General features: G+C 40.9%; 3 protein-coding genes across 4 annotated transcripts in view; 2 read left to right on the top strand and 1 right to left on the bottom strand.

Annotated features, from left to right (window-relative positions):
• LOC113163505 overlaps window positions 1–27,275 on the top strand; it is a 1,294,879-nt gene that overhangs the window by 680,595 nt on the left and 587,009 nt on the right. The gene's annotated exons all lie outside the window — the stretch shown is intronic.
• LOC113163500 (NACHT, LRR and PYD domains-containing protein 12-like) overlaps window positions 1–27,275 on the top strand; it is a 664,684-nt gene that overhangs the window by 174,650 nt on the left and 462,759 nt on the right. The window lies entirely within an intron of this gene.
• fars2 (phenylalanyl-tRNA synthetase 2, mitochondrial) overlaps window positions 1–27,275 on the bottom strand; it is a 70,524-nt gene that overhangs the window by 38,542 nt on the left and 4,707 nt on the right. Inside the window, exons 3-7 of the mRNA XM_026362873.1 lie at window positions 26,140–26,226; window positions 25,815–25,874; window positions 25,502–25,670; window positions 24,935–25,097; window positions 24,621–24,752 (exon numbers count right to left, since the gene is read on the bottom strand). Coding sequence (XP_026218658.1) covers window positions 24,621–24,752; window positions 24,935–25,097; window positions 25,502–25,670; window positions 25,815–25,874; window positions 26,140–26,226 — 611 coding nt within the window. The remainder of the gene's footprint in view (window positions 1–24,620; window positions 24,753–24,934; window positions 25,098–25,501; window positions 25,671–25,814; window positions 25,875–26,139; window positions 26,227–27,275) is intronic.

The raw sequence follows: 27,275 nt of genomic DNA, 5'->3' as shown, positions 1-27,275 counted from the left end.
TATACTGATCTACATTTACAGCCTGTCACAGTGTGTGTGGCTCAGTGTGTAGTTGTGTATCTGGCTCTGCTGCTTGCAAATCTAAATGTCTGTCTGCCTCTCCATCTGTCTACCTTGAATGCAGTTTGGAAATGTTGGGGTGAAACCATTTTCCCTCCTCAAACAGTCGATAAACACTTGTCATCCCAGTTTTATGTATTTATTTGTCATAAAATGTGATCTGATCTTCATCTAAGTAAAGAGTATTAACAAATACACCTCTATCGGGTTGAGCTCCGGGCTCTGACTTGGCCACTCAAAAAGGCACATTGTTGTGTGTTTTGGAAAGATCAGAATTTGTTTGTGTTATTATTTTAGGAGCATTATATTTGTTAATACTCTTGACTTAGATGAAGATAATAATATTTCTGTATTAACAATGGGTCAAGTGACTATAGGGTTTTTAAAATGGACTAACCTCAGATAAACTTTTTAGCCTCCTTTAACTCCTAGTTTAGACATTCTTGCCTTCGTGTCAGTGTTTCCACCACAACAAGAGAATCTTGATTAGGAAAGCAACTGTCCACAAGCAGTCAGACAAAGTTATCAGACCAGTTGAAGAACACAGTGGAACATTTAACACCTAAAGATAATATATTATGTATTATGGTCCACTGGACACAAACAACACCAGTGAGTTGACTTTGTTGGATGCTAATAATAATACCGACAATAACAACAATAATAATATATTAACTTTATAAAGTGATAATTTGACAATATACTGTTTGTATATTCCCATAGCTGCTGGTCAGTGGTGACTAGACAGCACTTGACAGTTCTCAAAGATGTTTCACTGCTCATCTGAAAGGTTTCATTACTTCAAACTAGGAGCAGCAGGCAAATAAACTCTGTGGAGTGGTTAAGTCGTTGACACCTTGACCTCCACAACACAGCGTGATGCGTTCAAAGTGTAACGAGTAAAACAACATAAGTAGAGTAAGGTAGTATATTAAATTCAATGCAGCAATGAATATACTGATTTGTGCATTGGAGAAACTAAGCAACCTTTGCACAAACACATGCAAGACACAGGAGATTCATCTCCTCAGTAAGACCTAGCAGTCCATTTGCTTTAAAAGGGGAGGATCACCTCTTTGAAGCCAGATCTGCTTTCCAGACACAGAAGATTGGTGGTTTGAGCAAGCCGTAAAGGAGGACGATGTCAAAATGAAACATCTGTCAACAGGCTAACTCAATCGATTGATGCCTGGAGAAATCACTTTCTTTGTGGAGTACTTGTACAACTTCAGTAAATAAAGAAGAGGTACATGAACTTGTAGTGGAGTGCTATTTTAGGCAAGTACTCACACTTATACTATAGTAGATACTATAGTATTGAAGTACTGTGCTTCTGCCACCTCTGGAGGACCACTCAAAGACAACAAGATTCAGATATTGTACACTAGTAGAGTCCACGCTAACAATGACAGTTCGTCCCCTGAGTGTTGTGTGCCCTGTTATTATGAAGCTGTTGAAAGCTCCTTGTTTAATCTCTTATTACCTTCTTGTTATTTGTTTTAACTACTCTGACTGTGTTTGACCTCTGCTCGTGATTCACTCCCACGATCATCAAAATCCTCGACCCACCGCTGGTTTCTCTCCGTTACTGTGACACCTCGCTGACCTTTCCTCATTTTCTCCCTGTAGAACGACACTTTAATAAAAAAGAAATAACATGAGATGTTTAATGGCATCAGACATGATTAAGCACTAACAGAGAGGTGAAGTGATTCCAAGAAGTGATTCAACCTGAGCTCTCTGTAATGAGAAAAGAGCCCAGCTGCCTATTACCTTAATAAAGACGTCTACATGTTAATTAGACACGTCTGAGTGCAAGGTGTGAGTATGACAGTGTGTGTGTGTCTCTGAAGACTCACTGCTGCTGATGGTAGAGGAAAAGAAGGCTGCACACACTCACACACAAACACACTAGTCCTGTATAAGTGTGGAGTAATAATTTAAATAGCGGGCTGACTGAACCCCTCCTCTCTCTGATGGGTTAATTGTGCGAGAGAGCAGCTCTGCCCCACCTGAGGCTTATCAGGACAGGAAGTCCTGGCTTTAGACTTGTTCTACATCAGCTGTTGTCACACACACTTCACATCTAGTGCAGCTATAAAAAGTTTAAAAAAAAGCTCAAAAAAAGATGCATCTGTTTGCGAAGTGATGATAAATCACCTAAGTGATTTCCAAGTTCACCATTTCCAGGTTCAAACTGGAAAATTAACTTTGTTTTCTTATAACCTATATAAAAATGTAAGACTGTGGATACAGTTAGTCTTAAAGTTTTTGTTTCATTAACAGGTTTCATCTAAAACATTACTATGTCTACTTCAATAGCAGTGTAGATGTAATAGTAGTGATGCTATACTTAATTAAATATGATTTATTACTAACAAAGAAAAGACTACAGTGAAGTAACGTTACCTTGTGTTTGTCTGGTTCAAGTGTGTCAAAAGTGGACATTTGAAATTGTGAAGCTACAGTTTGTAGCCAGAGGAAGGGCTGGTGCTCAGTCAGTGTGGGTTTCGTCCAATTCAAATCCAAACACTGCACAGAAACAGTTTACAGCCACCAAGTCCTCTACTGTCAGCACAGAGTTAAAGCAAAGTGAAGCAAATCATGGAAGCAGCTCAGGGCTGCGGCAGACTGTCTGGAGGCAGATGCAAGTGTTGATTCCAGTGTAACCCCAGGGAAATACCAAAATACTACAGGAGTGCTTTATTAGAAGCAGTCTGGTAGAGCAGGGAGGCAGTCAGGGTGGCAGAGATTTATTCCATACAAATAAAAGAATACGTCCTATTGAGGAGCCAAGGAGCGAAACAGCAGAAACACAACAGGGGAGGTGAGAACAAAACAACTGTGAAAACCTTTTACAGGAATGATTTGTTGGCTGACAAGGTCTGGATCACAGTCAGTGTTCCAGTTCATCCCAAAGGGGGTGATGAGGTGGAGGAAGGCGGAGAAAACCATTTTGACCATAACCAACCACCTGTTTGCATGACTGGTTCTCACTCAAACAGGAAACAACGGAAGGGCTGAAACAACTGGACCAGGAAAAAGAACAGACTCAGACCAAACACGATGATGTCAGTGGTGATGACAATGATGATGACATCAGTTAGAGGGATTTAGGACACATAACATAAACAGGACATAAACAACAGTTGATTAATTATTAATAATGTCCATGTGGGACACAGAAGGCCACTGGTTGGTCATTACCAGCAGAGAGCAGACTGCAGAGATAAACCACCGTGAATAATCTGTGAATCAGACTCTGATGATGCTTTTAACGTACGGATCGACCATAACTTAAAACTGCAACTGTCAGTAAGTAAAGGGCCAAAAACAATTCAGTCAGGGCAAAAATAATGACAGTGACTCATTATGAGACACAGATCTGCGCATATAAGGCCTCACATCTTACACTGCATGTCGGCCCAGTGCAGTCAGAGGAACTGTCTGCAGACGTCCACAATAATGTAAAACCATTATATACAAGCCCAATACCTACAGCCATGAACCAAAAAGGTGGAGAAACACTACTGCAAAGATCCATTTCAATGAGCGACACCACATCTGATACTGAATTTAATTAGAAGACAAACAGAAACCTCCTTTTCTCTCTCACTGCTGCTCTTTGGGTTTTATCCTGATGAGATGGATTTGTTCTGACATTAAAACCTCTTCCAGGGCAGCTTCAGAAAAACGTACAGAATCAGGTGTGAGGACAAGTTTAAATCCTGCTCAGCTGTAAACGCCGTCATGTGGAACTGAAGGATGTTCACTGCTGATGCATCTCCCACTGAGCAGCTGCAGCAGATGTTAGTTAATCTTGGCAGAGAGCTACAGCGATGTGCGGTGGAGGCAGCTGCTCCACAGACTTCCTCAACTCCAATTACCGTGATCACTTACTCCGTGCCAGCTTACAGCTGCCTGCTAGCTGCTTATAGCCTCGTGTCGATCGCCTTCATCGCTTTATTTCCTCTCTGCTTTCCCTTTCCCCTCTAATCTCTGTTTTAGTGGATTCAAACAATTTATTTTTCATCCACCCCTATCCCCCCCCCCCCCCCCCCCCCAACATCCACGTGCTGCTGTGTCTCTTTCCCTGAACCGCCCTCATCTTGTTTCTCCATCTTCATTTCAGCCTTGAGCTCCTTCAGAGGCAGACCATGTAATTAACAAACTGTAATTACATTAAGCTTCTTGGGTAGCTTGTTAACATGTATTAATTAAGACAAAAAAAAAATCCCACCAGAGTTTGAAAAATATAAATCCTCACTGCACATAATGTATTAACTTGTTCCTGCCCTTTATTAGCTTGTTACAGCTGCAGAGAAATGACCAGAAAAAGCACCGTGTTCATGGTCATCTGAATGTTGAGCTTTATGACCCTCGGGCAGGGAAAACCTTTCACTGTCCTGTTGTTTAATTTAAGAAATGAGCTGTGTCACAGAGAGGCGACGTTTTCTTCATCCGGCCCGCAGCGATGAGATCCTTCAAATGTCCGACTGTGAAATATGTGTAAAGGCTTCTCAAGTGATTCTCATCTAATAAAACTTTAATGCAGCTCTGTTTTACTCATTAGCGCTGTGTTTAAGGTGCTTAGAAAGGCATTAACATTGTCAGACTGAGGGGTTCAATTCTCAGAGTTACAAATGACCAACGTCCGTCTTTTCAAGTCCTGCAGTTCAGTACAGTCTGGAGCTTTTCTGACTATGAATACCACCATTCTGCTGACATTCTACTTTTCTGCTACACAGAGAAATGTATTTGTTACCCCACAGCATTTATCTGACAGCAACAACTGCAAACAAGTCTGAAACACTAACAGAGAATCTGAAAGGTTTATATGCATCCTGCGCTTTGTATTTATGCTGTGAAGTTTGGTATAAGGCTAAGAATCTGAATCACTGCTGACATTTATTTCCACAGTCAACCTTCTCTTATTTTGAATTGTAACTTTTGTTTCCATACATTTATTTTGTGACTTTATATACATTTAGACCTAATAGCTGGTTCTTGACAAGAAGCCTTATATTATTGAGACCAAGTCATAAAATACACACAAACCATTATACACAATCTATTTTTATTATAATTTAACTTTTGTTTCTAAATTGAAACAGTCAATATTGACCTGACGATAAAATTATTATAATATTTAGTATAGTTGTTAACTGCAGGACTTTATCTTGCAGTGGAGCATTTACCCTTATCCCTGAGTCTCCTGTGATAAAGACATTTTTAACCTCACAAGTGTGTAACACACACACACAGAGACACACTCAAACTAGTAACATGAAGTCAAACAGTGAGCGCGGACACATCATTAGGCTCCTCTAAGGCTCGTCCTTCATATAGGTGGGTCACTCCTTCCCTGTCACACACAAAAGCTACATCCGTGACCTTCTCCTTCTCCGACCCCGACAATGAACATGTTCTTCCATCGAGACCTGAAAGCTGCAGGGCCTCATTCTGCTCTTTTTCGTAACCCGCTCTTGCTCTCCTCTCACAAAGAGAAACACAAATGAGATGAAAAAGTGACACAGTGATTCACCGAGGGAGGTATGGTGTTCTGTACATCCACATGCTTGAACTCCGACTCACTCATCTGCTGGAGCTGCTGCTGCCACTGAGGAAATCCACTCAAACATTTACTTTGCTCAAAGGCACAAACAGCAGCTGAAGAGTTCACTTATCCACATTCATGAGTCAAGTTTCCTCAATTGGATTTTAATGATTTTCCCTGTCAGCCCTGAACCGAATTCTTTACACATTCACCTTGCTCGTTCAAGACAATCTGTAAAACACAGTAGTCACCCTAGTACTCCCTAGTAGGACCATGTCAAGCATGAACATGCACATTAAATGTTTAGTCCTCAAATGCAAGATAATCCCAACCTAAGAGAATATTCTTAAATATTGTGGTGTTTTGTTGAGCAAATTGACTGAAAGGCACCAGCCACCTGCTTTCTGTGATTCTCTGGAAATTTACCTGCTGTATTCAAAAATAGACCCACATGAAAGTTACTCAGACTTGTACTAAGGAATGTCTGTTTAGTGTCCGTGTTGACTGACTGGAACGTGTGTTCACATAGAGCTCCTCCAGGTTGTTGGCATAGAGAGTAATTATAACCTAAAGTAGCTTGTTCTTATTAGGAACGATTAGCTGCCATAGTAATTATGACATGAGTCAAGAGGAGCGTGAAAGTTGATACTGGGAGGAGGTTGGGTGGGTGGAGACAGCATGAGACACTGTGTTTTTTATCAAACACTGTTTCAAACTTTAACTACACGTTGCAAATATGACGAAAAAGGTCTTGAATGTTTAAGAAGTTTTACTTTTTACTAAACCTAACCAAGTTCTAACAATGTATTAATGGTTGGTTTATGATGAGGAAAGACAAATGAACTGTGTGGTCATTAAGGTTGACGAACTTGTTGATATCCTCTGTTCCTGGTAGAAACACTGATTTAGAGAACGCTCCCATGGATCGTACTGAAGGGTGGAAGTTTAGGTTGGAGAACGTGTGGTAATCTCCAGGTGATATTTCATCAGCTGACAGAAGTACTTTTACTTTATACTTATAAACAGAATAAATAGTAAAAAGCTTTCCTTAGACAACTTTCCTGTGGAGTGTCGTCTTAAGCATAAAAATAAACCCTGATGATACTTCAGAGCTTTTGGCTTTGAAGCTGCTCCAGTCAGAGTTCAGCTGTAAACATCTGCTGCAGAGAAAAAGTTATAAGATCTGAACTGTGGCAAAGATGCCGCCACACGGTTTCCGGATGCCAAAATTATTCTAACAATGATGACAGAAAATGTTCAGAAACTTTTACTGTACATCTGGATCTGTGTACACATGATGCTGATAAGAGTTACCGCATGTGAGCTGCCACAGTTGTGATGAAGTATTTGTTCCAGCCTCCAATTTTGTTTCACCTAATAAAACAGAACAAGCTTCAATAAAAAAAAGATTTTGGCTGATTTAAAAAGACTCCATCTGGGTGGTTAATGGTTTCACACCATCTGGGTGGTTAATGGTTTTACTCCATCTGGATGGTTAATGGTTTTACTGGTGCTGTAGGCCCAGTAAGGTAAATGGCTAGAAGCAAACAGGTAGATCATTTAATTGCCTCGTTATACACACACACACACACACACACACACACACACACACACACACACACACAAACACACAAACACACAAATGTACAGCTGTGAAAGTATAAATATATAAATATAAAGTATATAGATACTTTGAAGTGAGCAACCTTGAGTTACACTGTGACATCTGGGACAGAGAAGAAGACCATGGAGAGAAGTAGCCTACTGCAAAAACGTATTGCGTAACCACCCGAGGGTGAGTGGTTCGATTCCCTGTTCTCTGTTCTAAGACACCGAAACCCCGTAGTAGCGCCGACATGCCATCTGGCAGCTGTCCAAACGCAATTTCCCCAAGGGGATCAATAAAGTATTAATTATTATTATTATTATTTATTAGACTTTCTAACACAGCAGTACTTCCAGTACTCTGGCCCTATTGAGAAAATACTATGTGTGTGTTTTAAAGTCAGACTGACCCAATTTGTTTAGTGAAACCAAAATGATTTCCTTTGCTAGACAGTTAAAGACATCATTAAGCAGTAATTACAATGTAATTTTAATTCAAACATTTTTATTATATTAAATTATTAATTTATTTGCATTAAGTTAGTCTTATTACTTTTTCTTTCTTTCTTTTCTATTTTTTTCTTTTTTCATCTATCCTACGCAAAAAACACATTTTCATGACATAATTTCTGAGTATCAGTAACTTATTTAACTTAACTTGGTATAGACAAACTCTCCATAAACAGATGACAACTAAAATCAATGGAAAACATGTTTAACGCTCAAAAGACCAAAGTACTAAATTACCACAAACACACGCAGACCCAAAAAGACCAAAAAGTCTGAGCCCAGGGGCCCATTTTCTCATAATCTGTCCACACTTCACAATAAAATACCCACATACCTGGGATTAATCATTCTGATTTTAGCCATATCTTATTTTGTTAAATCAATTAATCACATTTTATAAATCCAGGATATATTGTACTTAAACATATAAAACAGAAAGTAACTTTCTAAGAAAGTAACTATACAGTAGCTCACTGAAACATCATGGAGTAATAGTCTGCCATAGGCATGAGTTAGGCACGCTACTAAATGTATTCAGTTACTGCTGCTGGGGGAACAGGGGGGTGGCTGTTTATTTTTAGTTTGAAGCATGTTAAACTTTTGACTTGAGAGAAATCTACAAACCATCTTGATGCTGTAAACTCCCCACCCTCCCTCTTCACAAATAACTCTGAGCACTGCTCTGAGATTATTTTTTAACCTTCAGCGTGATTCCTTGTACTGATTCTATTGCTTAATAAAAACAGACTCTCCTCTGTTCTCCAGCAGGTGAACAGACACACAGACAGATGGACAGATACACTAATTGTATCTTATGGTATCTGAGGGTCTGGTATGTCTCGTTATTCTCTGCCCTCTGACCGACGTGTATCTGCCATCACTGTGGAGACTCCGAGAGAGAACATGGCAGCTCCTCTCGGTCTAAACATAGACATCAAAGCTCCGGGAGTCGATCAGCCTTCAAATTAACCTTTTGCCAGCGGCGAGGAGCGTTAATGTTCTGTGAAGCTGCAGGAGTCGACCGCCTCAGATATTACAGGAGAGCCACAGTCAAGGCAGGAGTTTAACACCTGCTGCAGCACACAGCTGTCAGTCTGAGGACAGGAAGAACACTGTACCATCCTGAAAGTGCAGACGAGTGGCTGAATACTGAGAGATAAAGGTGAATTTTAGATTTGTAAGTCACTAGACAAGACAATGCTCTGAAGAAAATTTTATGAAAAAGAACTAGTTAAAACTATCTTTTCTGAACAAAGTGAATTTTCAGATTAGTAATAAGATTAATAACACAGTAATGTTTTTTAGTTTAACTAACTAGTGTTGGTGGGGATAATAAGGCTGCATCGCTTTTAAACGCTCCATTGTGTTTTAGATAAAAGGAATATAATTAATGACTGAAACCTTTCTTTCACACTGCCAGAAACATATGAACAACATATTTGGCCAATTATCCAAGGGAAGAAGCGAGCTAAAATAATTTGTAGTGTTGTATGGTGAATTTGTCCTTTAGCACTCCAGCATGTTATGTTTCAGCAGCTCTCTTCTTCCAACATCGTTACTATGGCACCAGCATGATCTGCATCTAGCACGGCAGGGTGATGGATTATTAACTCAAATAATGAGAGGAGACAGAATCACAGCAATCTGCTCATTTCACTTTACAAATCTACTCATAGTAGTAGATGTAGTAGTGGAACACATGTAGTACTAGTATATACAGGGCATTAGTTCGGGTAGACTTATAGCAGCAGCAACTAAAAAAAGCAGCAAAAGTATTAATGGAGGTTCGAAAGGCTGGCAGCTACTCAGTGACTTAAATAAAGTAGCAGTACAGTGGTGTTTAGACTTTAACTGCAGTAGACACTTGTCTATGTAGGTGAAACTTTTCAATTCTATGTCCCTGTCCTACAAGATTACTGGTAAAGACAAAAATAAATGTCAGATTAAACGCTGGAAAAAGTTGCTCATTTATTAATGACAAACACAGCAACTCAGGAACTAGACAAACATGGTTAGGGTTAGGGAAAAAAAATCAATGCTTGTTTTAAAATTGACCTCTTGCATAACTTCAAAATCCAGTAAAAACAACAGCAGTAATAGTGGCAGTACTAGTAGTAGTAGTAGTAGTGGCATTAAGAGTAGCATAGTGGTAGCAGCAGTAGAAGTTGTAGTAACAGCAGCAACAGGCGTAACATTATTATTAGTAGTAGTAATAGTGCGACAGTAGTAGCATTATTAGTATTCCAATAGCAGCAACTGCTGTAGCATTAGTAAGCATGGTAGTAGCTACCATACTAGATGTAGTATTAGTAGAAGTAGCTATTAAACAATTTCCCTCTGGGATTAATAAGGTTTTTGAATCTTGAATCTATACTTAGTTTTAATATTAGCAGTATTAGAAGATTTAAAAGAAGTAGTTGAACAGCTGGGGTAGTGTTAGCAGACAAAGTAGAAGCAGTAGTAGTAGTATGAGTAAAAACAGTAGCTGTAGTAGTATTAGTAGAGTTAACAGTAGCATTAGTAACAGTAATCTTAAACATTTGGGCATTAAAAGAAAGTTAAAGCAACTGCATACTGATAAATGGTTCTGTAAAAAAAAATAAAACCTGTGTGAGTCACACACGTCCTCATCACTTCACCCTCCTCTCATTTTCATTACATCTCTTTCTCTTCTCCACCCACCCACCACAACCTGGGGTTGACATCAAACACTGCTGAAGCAGACCCCTCTATTAGAAACACCGCAGAGACGATCTCACAAGTGACCTGAGAAACCACAAACAGGCTGAAGCACACGGCTCATTAAACAAAACTGACAAATTAACACCAACAACTGTGTGTCTGTGTGTTACATCTTCATTAGTGAGACATTTATTCTATCTGTGAGTCTCTGCAGGCAAACCAGGAAGATACACACACACACACACACACACACACACACACACACACACACACACACACACACACACACACACACACACACACACACACACACACACACACACACAGTGTGCTGAAGTGCAGTTTACAGTAGTACAGACACGAGCACACAGTACAGTAAATGCACTTAAAAAGCACATGTATTGTTTGGAATTAGTAGTATCAGATTAACACCAAAGCTGCAGCAGCACATGGGCATAATATGCAGAAAGAGTAAGATTAGACGTCTCTTTCCACCTTCCACCAATATCATGTTTAAGGGCATAATATTAACAGACATGAGGGCCACAACTAGCACTATGATGGAACGTTTTCATGGATGGGTCCCCATTTTTCCTCTTTTGCACACACACAACAATGCACACACAGGCCAGCAGCTACACAGATCACATGATATGCTGATGATTCCATGCTATTCATGAAACCTGGCTGTAAATAATGGTAAATTCTAATTATATTTCAAAATAGAGTCAGGGCAAACATCAAATGTGTCTTTTAATATTGCAATGAGTTCTGTTTGTTTGCAAGGAAACGCCACTGGGACATCTGTAATGTTGATGAAAACAAAAACTAGTAATGTGAGGCCAAAATGATAGAGGCACAAAGCATCCTGGTGTGGGTGGGTGTGCTTCTGTCTTCTGTCATTAGCCAAGTTGTTAGTGAACTGCTTGTGTGTTTCTTATTTATTCTATGTTGCACAAACCCGCTGTCATTTCAATTCTGGAAAATTCCTGAAAAAGCCCAGCTATGGAAACAGGCAGACAAACAAAAAGATGACTGAATAATAGGCAACTCCAGTAACAAGGTCCTGCACGGTGCACAAAATTTAAATCTGTCCAGGATCAGTTTAAATAAACATCAGCAGTATAATGACTGCTCACATTAAGAACCTAGCTTTAAAATTACCTCATTGTTTTTCTCATTTCCTGTTGTGGCTGTTAGAGCACTGCAATTTTCCTTTGATGTTGAAATAAGGGAAAGTATAAAGAAAAAGTGGAACTGAGATCATGCTCATTAAGCCACAGTGTAAGTTGTAGAAACACTATTCTATGGTCTATGGTATTCACACAATGCAGTAAAACCAGTCATATGACAATAGCCCACTCTGTCAGAAAGCTGGGCAGACACCAGCTGTGCATCATTCACCATGTAACACACACACACACACAGTTAGTGTGCTGAGTCAGGTGGTACACAGTCGGATGAAGGCAGAGTGGTGAAGTGCACAGATGGTGAAAACATACACACACACACACACACACACGCACACACACACATGCACACACAAACACACAGTATCTCCGCCAACAAACAAACAGAGATCAGGCTTCACACATGTCAACATAGATCTCGGTTTATCGATGCATCATGTATGAAGATGATGATAATGGTGTTAAGGATGAAGACAGTGTATGGTACAAAGACATCCATGTTAATGGGGATCAGACCAGCCGTCAGTCAGTCAGTCAGTGAGGACAGAACAGCAGATGCAGTGAGATTCATTCATCCCAACTGTTCTGCAGTGAATAATGACCAGAGGACAGAGCAGCCCACACACAATCTGACAGAGAGCCGCGTCTGGCTAGGTGTGTGTGTTGTATAATCTTCATCATGCAACTAACACAGCCAACGTGGATTTGCTGCCAAATGTCGAGTCAACAGAGATAAAACCGGACAAAGGCTGATCTGTCAAACTGGACATGAACAGCTGATAGATTCATTTTGGCACCGCTACTACTTTGTGTTATTTCAGGCAAAGACACCTGAATGTTTTACTAAGTGTGGTAGAAAGTCTGAGAGGCTGTACATAATGGGAAAGCATTTCTGTTGCAGATAATGTTACAAGCTCCTAGTGCACTTATCAGGTCAACCAGTGGTCCTACTAAATATATGTGAAATGTCTGCATGTATCAATGATAGATGCCACCCTTCTTGGATTTTTGGTAAGTACTGTGCAGTATTCACATTTCACATTTCCTGAACCTATTTTCACAGCTGCATTAAAAAAGCAACGGGCCCATAGATTGATTATAAAGAGTCACAACATGCTTTCAGTTTGATTGGCAGAGTACATTTTTTTTTTTCTATTTTACATTGTGCATATCAAGCTCCGGCAGCCCTCAACCTGCAAACATGAGCGAGCATCCCAGAAAACACCAGAGCCAAAGTCTTCACAGGACAAATCCCAGAGACGCTTGTTAGGACACTAAAGCTCAGACAAACATCCAGAGATTCTGTGGAGTCACTGCCTGATCTGTGTGTTGGGGATTTGTTCGGTGCTGAGGAGGTCATCAGAAGAATCTGGGGTCTTTTGTCTTAAGATCTGACAGAGACTTGTTGCCTGTGAACTCTGAAGCTGCAGGCTGATCGTCAGATCGGCTGGAACACAGTTCACTGTCTGAAAGCAATAAAAATCTACTCATCTTCAGCGCTCAGGATTTACAAAACATATCAGCCCCAGTTTTTGAAAAAGACTTGCTGCTGCTGTTTTTTTTTTTAATAAACTAGGTGCCAATTTTTTATTATTATTATTTTTACATAGTTTTGGATGTTATTCTGGCAGAAGTAGGAATCAGGTAAATCTATTTTATTCAGTTTTATACTTGGTATTTAAGAGTCTAATTAAAATCAAGAGAGACCTGAAAACAAATTACATCTCAAACATTATGACGATACAATTAGTCGAAACAACAATCACACCTGTTGATTTAACTGTTATCGTGCTTTACAATGATTGTCATCAACCCATAGTTGAACATAGTCTGCTATTGAACATTGCTGCTCAACACTGTTGAAAACAATACTTTGTGTTAAGACGGGTATAATTGCCATGTTGTGGTCTTCAAGCGGTCAAGTTGCAGTTTACATTCATGTCTGTCCAGACTCTATATTCTAATCAGTTCATGCATGAGTTAAAGTGGATGTTTGCACCACACATACAGAAACTACCTCTAGACAAGAAGATTACACACACACACACAACCTTCAACTGAGATCAAGTGAATATTTGTTTTCCTTCAAGGCATTCCAGTAACATTTGGAGGTCGATAGGTGCTAATTAGGCGACATCCAAGGGCAGGACATCCAAGTGACAGCAAGAGGGTGGACTATGTGACGTGTGTGACAGAGGAGACTGAGGTAGATTTCAAAATGAGAGACACCAGTTTGTTTCTGGTTTCAAACTGACAGTCAGTGTTTTTATCAATGTTTCTCCAAACCTGACCAAGTAGTTGTTGTGTCTAAAGCTACATTTACAGTTACTTTATGAAAGTGGTTCCTTTAGAGCCACAGTCAACATTTCAACAATTTCACCATGGTTGTCAAGTGCTGCTGGCGATTCGATTCAGTCTTATATTTACTAATCTGAACATGAACAGTTTAAATGGGAGATAATGCTGGTAAAGCTGACTAAAACCAAACTGAACAACTAAATACATCATCATCACTTCCCATTAAACTACTATGTAACTAAACACAATGGGGCGAAGGAGACTAGATGTGAAACTCTTTTGCTAACAACACACTACAGTATTTTATTTATAGCTCGTGTGATGTGTGTTTAAACAATATGTAGGTTGTTATGAATGGTTCATATTTGTGAACAAATGAATAGATATGATTACGATCACAGTCCGACATGAACTATATTTAGAAAAACAACTGCTACCAACAGAAATGAAACGTCCTCGCGGATTAAAGCCGACCTGGTTCTGACAGAACAACAGACACAGAGCTGTACTTTCAAAAACAACTGCAGGCTCATTTTCTTTTGAATTGAAATTAAACCTTCAACACCAAATAGGATCTATTTTTAGCCGCGCAAAGTATTTTTAGCACCTCGAGGGCCGGCTCTCTGCAGAGTTCACTTACACTGCTTTAATATTTAACAGTCAAAATGAAAACTGCTCAGCCAGAAAATACTGATGTTTTTGTTGTTGTGGAGCCCAGGAAACATACTGCTTTATCCATCTGCACACAAATCAGACATGTACTAAATACGTAGCCAACCAGAGAAAGCACACAGAGACACGGCATCACAGGTGCTGTCTCCAAACAGCTTCGAGCACAAATATGTGACATGAAGACATGATCTTTGTCTTTTCCACAGTTTGTTCTTTTCCTTCCTCTATTCAGCTGATTTGAGACAAAACTCCAACACCCATCAATAATGACAATATATTCTCCTTTTTATTAGTAGAGCTCTGTAAGTCTGACTCCAGCTAATCAGGAAATCCTAAAGTTAACCAACCAACAAAGGCAAACAAAGCCAACAGTGAAGCCACAGGATCACACACAGATGCCCAATCGCTAGGCTAAGAAGAAAGCTAGCAAACAAGCTTTAATTGATCACAAGATAAACACCCTAGTCAGTATTTTAAAACAGCTGATATTCTGTTGACAAACCTGTGGTGCTGCACGCGACTTGTTGACCTGTCTTAGCACCAGCATCTCTGCTAACATCAGCAAAAAATGTGTGCGGCCTGATGATGGTACATCTCAGGACCGGTCATCACGACAAAATGTGTAACAACTTTGGTTTTGTCCACACAATCTGAAAGTTTTTTATTTATTTATTTTTTTTTTTACTGAAACTTGGTGATCAGCACACTTTATGATCATTGCATACTATCTAGGTTTGACCTGCTGTTATCACACTAATGTTGGGAGCCCTAATTCAAGACAAATAAAAAGTTAAAACTTCCAAAGTTAACCAGTTAATGTTACCCACAGAAAGGTAATGCCATCCATAAACTTAAATGATTTAAAGAAAAAGTTAAGCTAAAACTAGTCAAATGAAAATGGTAGCTATAAAACTGCAACCTGGAGCATTCAAAACTAACCAGCTAAAAATACAGCTGACTACTACAATTGAAAAATGCTGAAGTTGGGAGTCCAGTATGTGTATAAGAATGGCTGTAGCTCTTTCTCGGTATACAAAACATATTGTCGCAGTTTTTAAGCACTCACAAGTCCCAAAGGAAGTATAATTAGTTAGTTAAACCAGAGGAAGAGTGTTTCTTGTAGTTATCACAGAAAGTGAAGCTCTGAACAACCAACCAACCCCTTGGTTCAGAAGCATCATTGTGTAGGTCGGCTAACTATATTTTTAGAGACCAAATGTCTCGACGTTCATCACACACACTGTCACACACCCTTCACTTCCACCTCCCCCCTCCCATCACTCTCACCCTTCCTTCCTCCCCCTTCTGGTCTGTTTGTTATGGAGGAAGCAGGCCGGGCTGAGATGGATCGCTGCACAAACAAATGTTTGTTCTGCCCTTCGCAAACCCTAGAGACACACCCACACACACACACACACACACGCACGCACAGTTGTCTGCCTAGGCCTGTGTGTGTCAGTTTCTTATTGTTGAGGTTTTATTATTGTGCTTTTGTATGTGTGTCATTTGCTTTTTTTTTTTTATTGTTGTTTGTATTTATTGCTGTTCAGATATTTTATAGTTCTGATAATTTTTATAGGTGCGTGATTTATGATTATTTTATTATAATTAAAATATATGTCTGTGAGAAACATGTGGACATGCAGATTTTGTGTGTGTGTGTGTGTGTGTGTGTGTGTGTGTGTGTGTGGGCACCAGCTGTTCACCAGTTACTGTCCTCAATCCAAATAGATAGATAGATAAATAGAGGAAGAAAAAGATATGGAGGGATGAGAAACAAGGATAGAGGCAAGTTAAAGAAAAGATGGAGGGACCACAGAGAGAGAAAAAGACAGAAAAGATGGGAAGATGATAGGTGGGACAAAGAATAACAAATGGAGGGAAGTGATGGCAGGAATAAAAGAATAAAAGATGACAGGAAAACAATAAAGATGGAAATAGAAAATGAAAGAGGAATGGTGGAGAATAATGGACGAAAGAAGAAAAAATGAAAGAATCATGCAGTGATTACAGAGGAAAGAAAGTAGGAAACTAATGAAAAAGAAAGAGGGACAAAAAAGAAAAGATAGTGGAGAGATGATGGAGAGCGAAAATTTAGAAGGAGAAGAAGTGGACTTAGGATGAAAAGATGAGGGCGAAAGAGTTGAAAGATGTGAGGAAAAGATTGGAGGAAAAGGAAGTGAGGATAAAGAGAAAAGGCTGCAGGAAAGTGGAGAAAGAAGAGAAGGAATAACAGAGGGAAGAAGGGAAAGGAGAAAATGAAGAACAGATGGAGCAAAGGTAGAGAGATAATAGAAAACAAGAAAATACTATGGTATTAAAGAAAATAAAATAGAATTAATAGAATTAAGTCAAGTAATTGCTTAATATTCATTAATAATTATTATTTTAATAACACTAAGTACAATTACATTATAATTATAATTATATTTATTATTACACATTTTTCTTATAATTATTTTGTTAATTAAAATAATAAATATTATCATGTCTATTTAAATTTCCTTCTATTAAATAATTAAAGATGATGGTGGAGAATGGATGGATGAGCCGTCAATCATTGTGGAGGGTTCAGAGGTCAGGAAGAGGAGGCGGGTCTTTACAAGCCTAAAAACACAATCGTGGAGAGAGGTCGCCATGCTTCTTGTTATCTCTTTTCCTCTTTACCTCCTTCCTTCCCACTGCTTCATTTCTCCATCTCTCCATCCTCAGATGGACGGGGGAGCAGAAAAAAAAAGGGAGGTGGAGGGAGGAGGAGGGGGAGGAGCGGAAGGGATTAAACTGCAGACTCAGGGAGGAGGAGAAAAAGAGAAGGAGAAGGAATGAGCACCCCACGGTGGTGACAGACGAGGTTTAATGAAAGGAGGATGGATGGGGGGATGTAAAAAGGAGGGGTGGAGAGAGGGAGGGAGGCAGAAAGGGAGGAAGGGGTCACATGATTTATTCAGAGATGGAGGAGACGGAGGATTAAGAGAGAAAGCTGCCACCTGAACCACAGAGTCCCACAGGGCCGAGGGCGGCGGGTCTGAAAGGCTGTTAATTGTCACCAACACAACTTTAATCAGATTTCAGCTTTGCACGCACACACACAAACACACACAAACACACACACTTCCTGTCCCATGTGGATGTGCGTGTGTGTGTAAATCAGGTTTTGGCGTGGAGGTGTGGTCATTAGCGCCAAGTCCCATATGCTGCCTGCCGACACTGGAGGGAAAACCCCTGGGACACACACACACACACACACACACACACACACACACACACACACACACACACACACACACACACACACACACACACACACACACAACACAGACAAAGAGTCACGGATAGGCAGAAAGTCACACACAACTCTATGAAATAATACTAATAAGAAATACCAACATGTATATAGACTTCAAAACAAACACACACCGCTCAGCACAATAAAACACACACAAGTACACACAGATACATATGTTCAAAACAGATTAAGACCCCCTCAGTAAAGTGCACACCAAAAATTCCACAAACACACAAACTGTGGGACGTTTTTCTGTGGTAAAATGCACAGAAACACAATTCACACACACACACACAGACACAAAAGTACACCTGCACAATTAAACACAACAAGTGCAGACCACAAGAATGCAAATACACATGGACATCACCTGACACACAAATAATACTACAGTAGAAATACACCAATATGTGTACAACATGTGTTCAAATGCACACAGTTCCACACAATTCATAAAAGGGAAACTGTGTCTATGATGAGAACAAATTCAAACAGTAACACAGACTGCTTTATAACACACACACACACACAAATGCAAAGTAAAACATACACTAAAAAACAAAACTATGCTTAAAACACAGTATTTGTGCAACGCACAATCTGAAATGCACACACACACACACACACACACACACACACACACACACACACAAACACACACACAAACACACAGGTTCACAAATACACAGAGTGGGAATAACAAAGACAGACACAAAATAGACAAACTATCAAGTGACACACACACACACACACACACACACACACACACACACACACACACACACAGTGAAACAGAGGTGTGTGTGTGTGTGTGTGTGTGCAGGGACTCCGTCTCCAGGGACTCTGATGAATAAATAAGTGGAGATGAAGAAATTCTCTCTCTCTCTCTCGATTCTGTCTCTACCTCGCTCCGCCCCTCCCCCCTCATCATTAAATTAATGAAGACATTTATCTCTCTCTCTCCATCCCTCCATCCTTCCGTCTATTAAAACCTAATTTCTCCGTCTCGATCCATCACTCCTCCTCCTCCACCCTTCCTAACCTCCTTGTTTCTTTCCCCATCGCCTTCATTTATTTCCTCTGTCTCCTTGTATCCTGCCATTCTCCCTCTGCCTATCACCTTCCCTCCTTCTCTCCTCTACCCTCCTACACCTTAAAGACTCCTGTCACACTGGCCGTTCAGGGCCAAATATTAATAACACACACACACACACACACACACACTGAAGTAGCTGGTACGTATCTGAATCGCTCCCTTTGAGACTGTGTCGTACTCAAAGCTACGTAGATGCAACTGTAAACAGAAGGGATACGTAAATAGTTTATGTAGACAGGGAAACGCGTCAGTCGCTGTCCTATGTCTTTGCAGATGCAATATGCTGCTTCTCGCACAGGGGGCAGTTAAAGTCAGTGTCTCATGGTCCCAGTCAGGTCACGTGACGGCAGAAACTAAAATGGCTCCAGAAGAGAAGGACATTATTTTACTTCTACTGAATCACTGCCGACAAAACAAGGAAAGAGGGCGAGGATGGTAAATCAACTAATGTTTCCACATCACGTCCATTTCATGTTCAACGTCTCTCCATGAATTATCAACAGCGACGCCATTTGAATAAAGAACGTTGTCTGTGTTAGCGGCTGTATTGGAAACGTGTGAAACTACAGTACACTTGCACTTGAGATATGAAATTACAAAAAGTACACGTCAAACTGTCCCTGTGCAACTGAACAATAATTTTATAATTACAAACAAAGTTGTTGTTCATTGTGTTGTGTGGAGGAAAAACAGCGAGACTCTCTGGACCACTATGATGTGCGAGTGTTTGGACGACAGCAACCAAAGAAGGAGGTCAGCTACTGCTCCTATTCAGGGCCCCAGAGTGAACGAGACCCAAATGAGCTACAAATGAGCCGGTTGTGTTGTTTATGTTCATTTTGTGTCTATTTCTGGTCGTTGTTCGTGTCTTTGCTGGTGTTTTCCATCCATGTTGTGTCTCCAGATGAGTTTTGCTAGATTGGTCCAAGTCTGAAGTCCCGGGCCAATTTCTATTCTATTCCCAGTCTGGCCCTGCCTCCACCCCCTCCTCTTACATCTCATTAACTCTGTCCCCCAACACACTCGGCCTCAGGCAACACATATGGTAGTCACGCTTCCACACCATTAAATAACGCACAAGCACACCCACACCCGCACACACAGACCAACTGGTGTCCCCCTGTTGCCGCCTCCATGCGGAGACGAGGTCCTGCCACTCGTTTAATCCTGCCCCCATTTTCTATCTTGTTGTTCTCCTTCTTTTCTTCTTTCCATCCTCACATCCTTTTGTCATTCTTTCCTCCTTTCTCCCTCCTCACTACACTTACTCCACCAATTTCTGTCTTTGTCTTAGCTCGTTCTCGTTGTCTCTCACTTTCTGTGTGCTCCAGAAAAAAAAGGTGTGTGTGTGTGTGTGTGTGTGTGTGTGTGTAGGGAATGGCGGAGGGACGGGATGGGGAGGGGAGTTGGGGGGGTTGGAATGAGTGGTTTCCAAGACAACGGAGCCACACTGCCGCAGTGGATGTGTAGGGGAGATGGAGAGGGTGAGGAAAGTTGAGAGAGCGAGAATGAGAATGAAGGAGGCGTGAGCACGTGAGTGTGCAAACTTAACTCCTGCAGTCAAGAGTGAGTGAGCAAATTAAGGAAAGTAGAATAGGAGAGAAAAGACGTGTGTGTGTGTGTGTGTGTCCATAGCATCAATGTCAAATGAAGTGCTGCAGTGCCAAGGGCAGAGAGACACTGCCAGTGTAATCTCTGTCTCTCGCTCAGGTTTCACATGTCACCGGCATGACATTAATTTAATATAAGGCTACACACACACACACACACACACACATGCACACACACAGAGGATTCAAGTGTATTGTGAATGAAGTGCAGAGCGACATCGTATGTTCGACTACAACTGCTGATGTGTGGAGTTTTCAATGAGAGAGAGAGAGAGAGAGAGAGAGAGAGAGAGAGAGAGAGAGAGAGAGGCAGGTGAAGCAAATAAAGGACAGAGAGAAAAGAAGAAGGTCGTGTTGTGGTAAAATCAAGCTTAAATCTAATCTCTGACAGTAATAACAGGAGCTCAGGGCAGCCTCTCACTGAAAACCCGACTGACTCCAGCAGGTGACATCTGCATGTTTGGACATTTCTTCAAGAGGGAAGTTGAATCGAGCGAGCGACCCTTCAAACTAGACACTGTCTTATTGGATCAGTGCTGGCTAAAATAAAAGCCTCCCTGCTATGTATTGTCCACGACCGAGCTCTACAGTGCAGCATTTCACTGCAAATGAGAGTGAAAATGAGAGAGTGTGAATGTGAATAATAATTTGGGAGCAGCCGTGATAAGACTCTCCTCTGTCTTTGTCTTTATCATTAGCAAAGTTCAGCAAGCGGTTTGTTTTCAGCTGACAGACATCTCCAGCAGAAGGTGATGTGAGCTCGTACTAATTATTGTTTGTTCTGTAAAGACCTGTTCATAGTTTCCAACTGGCTAAAAGGACGTGGACTGTGGACATGGTTGTGGGTCTGATGATTTGAAAATCATGGGGAAACCTGAAAGAAAGAAGAGCTCCTATGTTTGTCATATTTAATAAAAGACAACCATATGTGCAGCTGCTCAAGGATGAAAATTAAACAGTAGATACATACAATGCTCAAAACACGAGTCCACCTGACTTTCAGGTGCATTTAAAGTCAGTCAGTGACAACAGACTGCGTGGACTCAAACTGGACTCAGGCCATGAATTAATAAATTAATATCACCCAGTGTCTGTACTTAGCCAAAGATCTTCTGAGAGGTAAGAAGCTTCACTCTGTGACAGTGCTGCACAACAAGAGCGGTCTGAAGATCCAACAGAATGAAACAGCTTCTCTCTCATCATATTCTCCCGTTCATCTTTCATGTGTTATTGTACCAGTCATTTAAGCTATTAAGTGATATTAGATCACAGTATTAAAGGACATGGATCAGGATCAATAATCAGCAGTAAGCACGTTTATATAATAGCAATTCTAAGTAGTACACTGGATTTTAGAAGACAAAAAAATGCCCAACAGTATCAGCTGTGTGCAGTGATGCTGTATGCAGAGCTTTAGGTGTGTGCTGCACCAGCTGCTGATGTGTTTAAGCTTGGGTTGAAAGATGCAGCTTTAGTATGTGGTGACTGAAGTTCACCAACAGAACTTGGGGACAGAAACGATCCTGGAGCAGGGACTGACTGTGCTGAAGCTAGTTTTCGTTGAAGTGCTTTTCTCATGCGGGCGGCGACAGCTGGACAGCAAGAACACGCTGTTGTTACTTCAGCAGCTTCCACAAACCCCAGCCTTCAACACTGGCCACGAAGAGGATTTGGAAAGAGAGGAACTGCGTGCGGAGGTGTTTACTAAAACCTGTCAACTAAAATACCACATGGAGAAGTTTCGTTGTTTGAGTGAGTAACAGAGTTTATCCCATAAGTTGTTTCACCACGACCCTACAGCAGAATGTAGAGGTACCTAAAAGATTAATTACAAGTTGCCGTTCTGTAATAAAGTTAATTAAATATTGTTCAGATGTCAGTTTGGACTGCTTTATGATAAATATCAGTTTTTACAAACCAATGCATGATTTGACTTTAAATTTAATAGTGTGGTATTAGAACTTTTACCTAGTGTGTGTGCGTGTGTGCAATTTTGATAGGGTTTCTACTTCCTGTACCTCCGTTTGGACCTCAGCATCAATTTAACCTCCAACTGCTTCTACTGTCAGGAGGAAATACAGTCTCACCCACACACACACACACACACACCCACACACACACACACACACACACACACACTCTGAGGCACAGCCAAAGTGTAAAATGGCCAAAGGCGTTTCTATCTTGCTGTGTTTGTCCTGAAACAGTCTATTTCAGTCATGGCACGCTGCAGGAAATGAATTCAGACGTGAACACGCACGCACACACACACACACACCTGCAGACTCAGTGCTACCTGCACACAAACAAGAGACAGAGAGACAGGTGGGCAGAGAGAGAGAGAGAGAGAGAGAGAGAGAAGATCTGCAGAGTGTTCTGTAACGGGGTGAAAATGAGATTTCCGCTGCAGGGAGAACAACAGGGGGATTCTTACACCTGCCTCCCCCTGATCTGCAGCTCCCTCCTCTGGCAGGGCTGAAAACTGCAGCTGCAGGAAACGGCAATCGGCAAAAAACACCAAAACAATAAAAGGACCTTTTAAACAGCGTTCAGCTCTGAAACTAACTGTGGCTGACGGAGTAAAAACAAAGTGCAAAGACACAGAAATGGAGTCTGACAGGATGCAGGCAGGATTATTAACCAACTATGACAGTCAAAAGGAGTTACATGCATCACTCAGGTGTACAGCTCTTTGAACCAGTGAAAAGGCAACATAAGCACACTAAACCACATATTCTTCCCATATGACAACATTTTAATTCAACTTTTATCTTTAACAGGTCCAAATATTCCAGAGTTAAACCAAGGTAGATAACAACTGCAGTCATTTCAGCACAACAGTGAGCGATTTGATATTAATGACTTAAGGTTTTCTTGCCTCTCACATTAAAGTCTGCCTTCCTATGTCTGCAGTGGCATCAAATAAACACAGCGCAACAATGGAAAACGTAAAAGCATCAGTATGTAATTTAATGTTACATCAAACTGAAGAGTGATTGTCATGGACCATGATTTGAGAAAATGTTCAAATGGTAAACTATTGTTTTTTTATGTAAACACTAAAAAATAGACATAGCAAAACAAACTCATGTACATATGATTGCAGCAAAGCGATTTTACACTGAGCACTAAAACTGATTATTGTCCCTTTATATAAAAACTTGGGCAAATTAATCTTCTATTTTGAAACTTTCTTTGAAAGAAAGTCACTTCTGTGAATGATTCACAATAACTAGACCTCTTCTGAGTTTATTTTACACTCAAGCTCTAGAGAAATAGAAACTGAAACTTTGGAGCCAGTTCAGGTGAATCGAGGCTTTAAAAGCTCACGAGTTCAGTGGTTGTCGAAGGAGCAAGTTTCTAGTCAGAAAATTTCTAATGACAAGCGACTTTTCTCCGCTCTGCATGTTTACTAAACGATAGTTTGTCTTCATGTTGTAATAAATTAGTGTTGGACACATACTCTACAGACCTCCACAAACTGATAGGTCTGAAGTGTCGATACAGGCAGCCATTTTCTTAACTAGCTCACACACACACACAAAGCGCGGGGGCGGTGTGATCCGGCCGCTCTTTGCATTTTAAAAAATGTATTATTGATTGGAACAAGCAGCGGTGAAGTGGAGCGCGGTGCTACAGCTTTGTTCAAGGGCAGAGCACCAAGCTAGCCACTTAGCAGACTGACAGGAGGGGGAGCGGGGGGAGCGGGGGGGTGGGGTGGTAAAAAGAAACGAGCGGATAAATGTTCGTACATGTGCATTGTATGGAAGTGGGCATGCCTGGGTTTGTTGTACGGACATTTTATGTGGTCCCCATGTTGTGAAAGGTCAGTTTGAGGGCTCAGCCTTGGTTCTAGAGTTCAGGTACAATGAATTTCAGTTTGAGGTTAGTTCAAGTCTTCATCAAATGAAGTGAAGAAAACAGCACAATGTGTTTGTCAATCAGCTGTTAAATCTTCCTGTTAAATCCCGAGAAGCTGAACTAAACCCCCTGTTGAACAAATTGACAGATCACTCCCTGACCTGCCTGTGTGTGTGTGTGTGCATACTCTCACCAGAGTTCAGAAGCTCCTGCTCCATCACTCCACAGCCCAGCACCTCCATCCAGTCACCCTGGAAACGTACCTCCATCTCGAAGGAGGGATGGGTGAAGGGAAAGTAACAGTCGACCCACCTGACCTCCAGATCTGTGGGAGAAAATGACAAAGGTGAAAAAGAAAAATGATGCAAAAGAAGAAGAAAAGAAAAAGACGAAATAGAAGACAAAACAGAGGATGTAGAACAGGAGGATGACGACAAATCAGAATAAATGAGTGAAACTAAAATTCTCCAGCAGATGCTCAGACGTCGTGGCCATCAGTCGTCTCACCTTCTCCGAAAAGGTGCGTGACAAGTCGGGTCAGAGTTTGTTTGAGGTCGAACTCGACGAGCTTCACGGCCTCCAAAGTGTGTGTTTCCTGTTTCTCAGGAGTCCTCCGACCTCCTCGCTCGAACAGAGACAGATCCTCACCGTTCCGCACCTTCGAGAACAGCTGGAAGACACAGGAACATCTGTGAGAGCTGATCTTCAGGAATACAGTGAAAACTTTGGAACCGTGGTTGGCTGAAGGTTAAAACAATGAGCTAATCCAAAAATAGTAAAACCATGACAACTGATGCTTTCCAGTTGTCCACCTGTACCACTCATGTTAAAGCAAAATCTCAGGGATCCGTTGTAGGGAATTTGGTTAAAGGTAATTTCTCAGACAAACATTCACATTCACTCGGAGTTATTTGCTCTATAACGTGAGTCTTAAGCAGAGATTGTGTCTATTGTGTCGTATTCATGTTTTGATGTCAATGTTTTCAGTCCACAGCAGAAATAAAGGAACTGGCCTCACTGTTTCAATCCTTTACAGGGGAGTGTATGTTCCATGGGTTAAACACAGGGATCTACCTCGTGGTTGGAGAAGAGTCGGACTCCCTCCATCTGGTGGAAGACGGGATAGTGACTGGTGTCAATCTCATCCCGCCTGTAAACATCTCCGGCCAATAAGAAGGCGTCTAGACCGGACTTCACCAGCTCTCGCTGGTGGGCAGAGGTGTGTGCGCGAAGCATCGTCTTTCTACAGAGAAGCATAAACACAGGGTTGGTGGCACGTTCCCTACGTAAAAACATATCTGTTCAGATTGTTAAATATTCTCTACTCAGTACTTTTTATACTACTACCACTACAGATGTGCTGTGTGTGGTGAGTAGAGGCACTCACCTGTTCAGGTAGTAGTTATCTCCTCGTTTCCTGCTCGGGTGGCCAGGAGGGATCAGCAAGCTGTCGGTAAAATCATACCAACCAATCAGAATCACTTCAAGTACTGCAGCGATAATTCCTCAGTCACTCAGTGTAAAGATATTTACTGAAGCAACACCAGAAACATAACATTACAATTAATCAGTACTCAGTACTTAACTTAAGCTTGAAGAAAACACACAAATTGAAATGGTAATTTGTGAAAGTGTGAAAGTTTATTGTGTGTAACTGATCAGGTTGAGTTGACCAATCAATCAACCAACCAACCAATCATGAACCTGCCGACCTGTCGAAGTTCTGCTCCACGGTGACGACAGGACTTAGGTTATCGTGGACAGAGAAGAGTGGGTTTCCCAGCCGACCGACGTAGGAACTGGGGATAACACAATAACAAAATGATTAGAGTACCGGCTATCACCACACAGAGGCATACCTTAGATTAATTTACTAAGCACCTGCAATGTTGACTTTCACCACATGTGCCATCGATAGCCCTGAAAACCTACAAGAATATTATGACTATTGTAAGTCTTGATAGAAACATTTTATTCTTGTTATAGGTTCCATTAAAAACAAAGCTGCATTAATGAAAAGCTGTCGATCAAGTTTTCATCGTGTTTAAAAATTACCCAGCAGGCCTGGGGTGTCTGCTGTCCCGCTGCTATCAGAGCATAGAGGCTTTTCTAAAGAGTAAAGTTCACGACCTGTGAAATGGCAGTCATAAACCACTGTCTGACAACACTCTCACTGACTCCTTAATGACTTATTAATGCAGCATTAATGTGCTCGCTGCTGTGTGTGTGTGTTTTATGGCGAGTTTGGAATATAACCAGCAGCCTAACAATATTTCACTGGTGTGTGCAGTGCAGCAAACTTTTACACCCGACTGTCCCTGAAGACACAGAGCCTGCAGAGAGACCGGTCAGCAGTTTGTGCTGAGAAAATCAAAGATATACACAAAAAAATATATATACACAGAGTGTGGAAATGTAAGGGGGAGATGCTGATTTAAAGGAATTGGGAAGACAAGACTCAATGTGTCAAGTAAACGTTATGTCCCACATGCAAAGACACAAAGAGAAGACATTTGACAGAATAGTAGTGAGCGAGTCATGTGAACAGACTAAACATATCCACAGCCACAGTGCCAACAAGATATTTCAGCAGGTATACCGTTTACCATGTTCTCCATCTAAGAATTTCATGCTTTTCTGCATTAATTTGTCATAAAATGTGATCTGATCTTCATGTAAGTCAAAAGTATTAACAAATATAATGCACCTAAAATAATAAAACAAAAAAATCTGATCTTTCTGATTCTGATCTTGCTAGTGGAAAAAGTATGTGAACCCTTGGAATATTGACCTTTTATAAAAACAAACAAAAAACAAAAAAAGCTAACTGCAGACGGATGCTAGCACA

This window comes from Anabas testudineus, chromosome 2 (assembly GCF_900324465.2).
Source record: "Anabas testudineus chromosome 2, fAnaTes1.2, whole genome shotgun sequence".
In the NCBI taxonomy this organism is placed as follows: domain Eukaryota; kingdom Metazoa; phylum Chordata; class Actinopteri; order Anabantiformes; family Anabantidae; genus Anabas; species Anabas testudineus.
The sequence above is the reverse complement of the archived record's forward strand: the minus strand, read 5'-3'. Positions and strand labels throughout refer to the sequence as shown.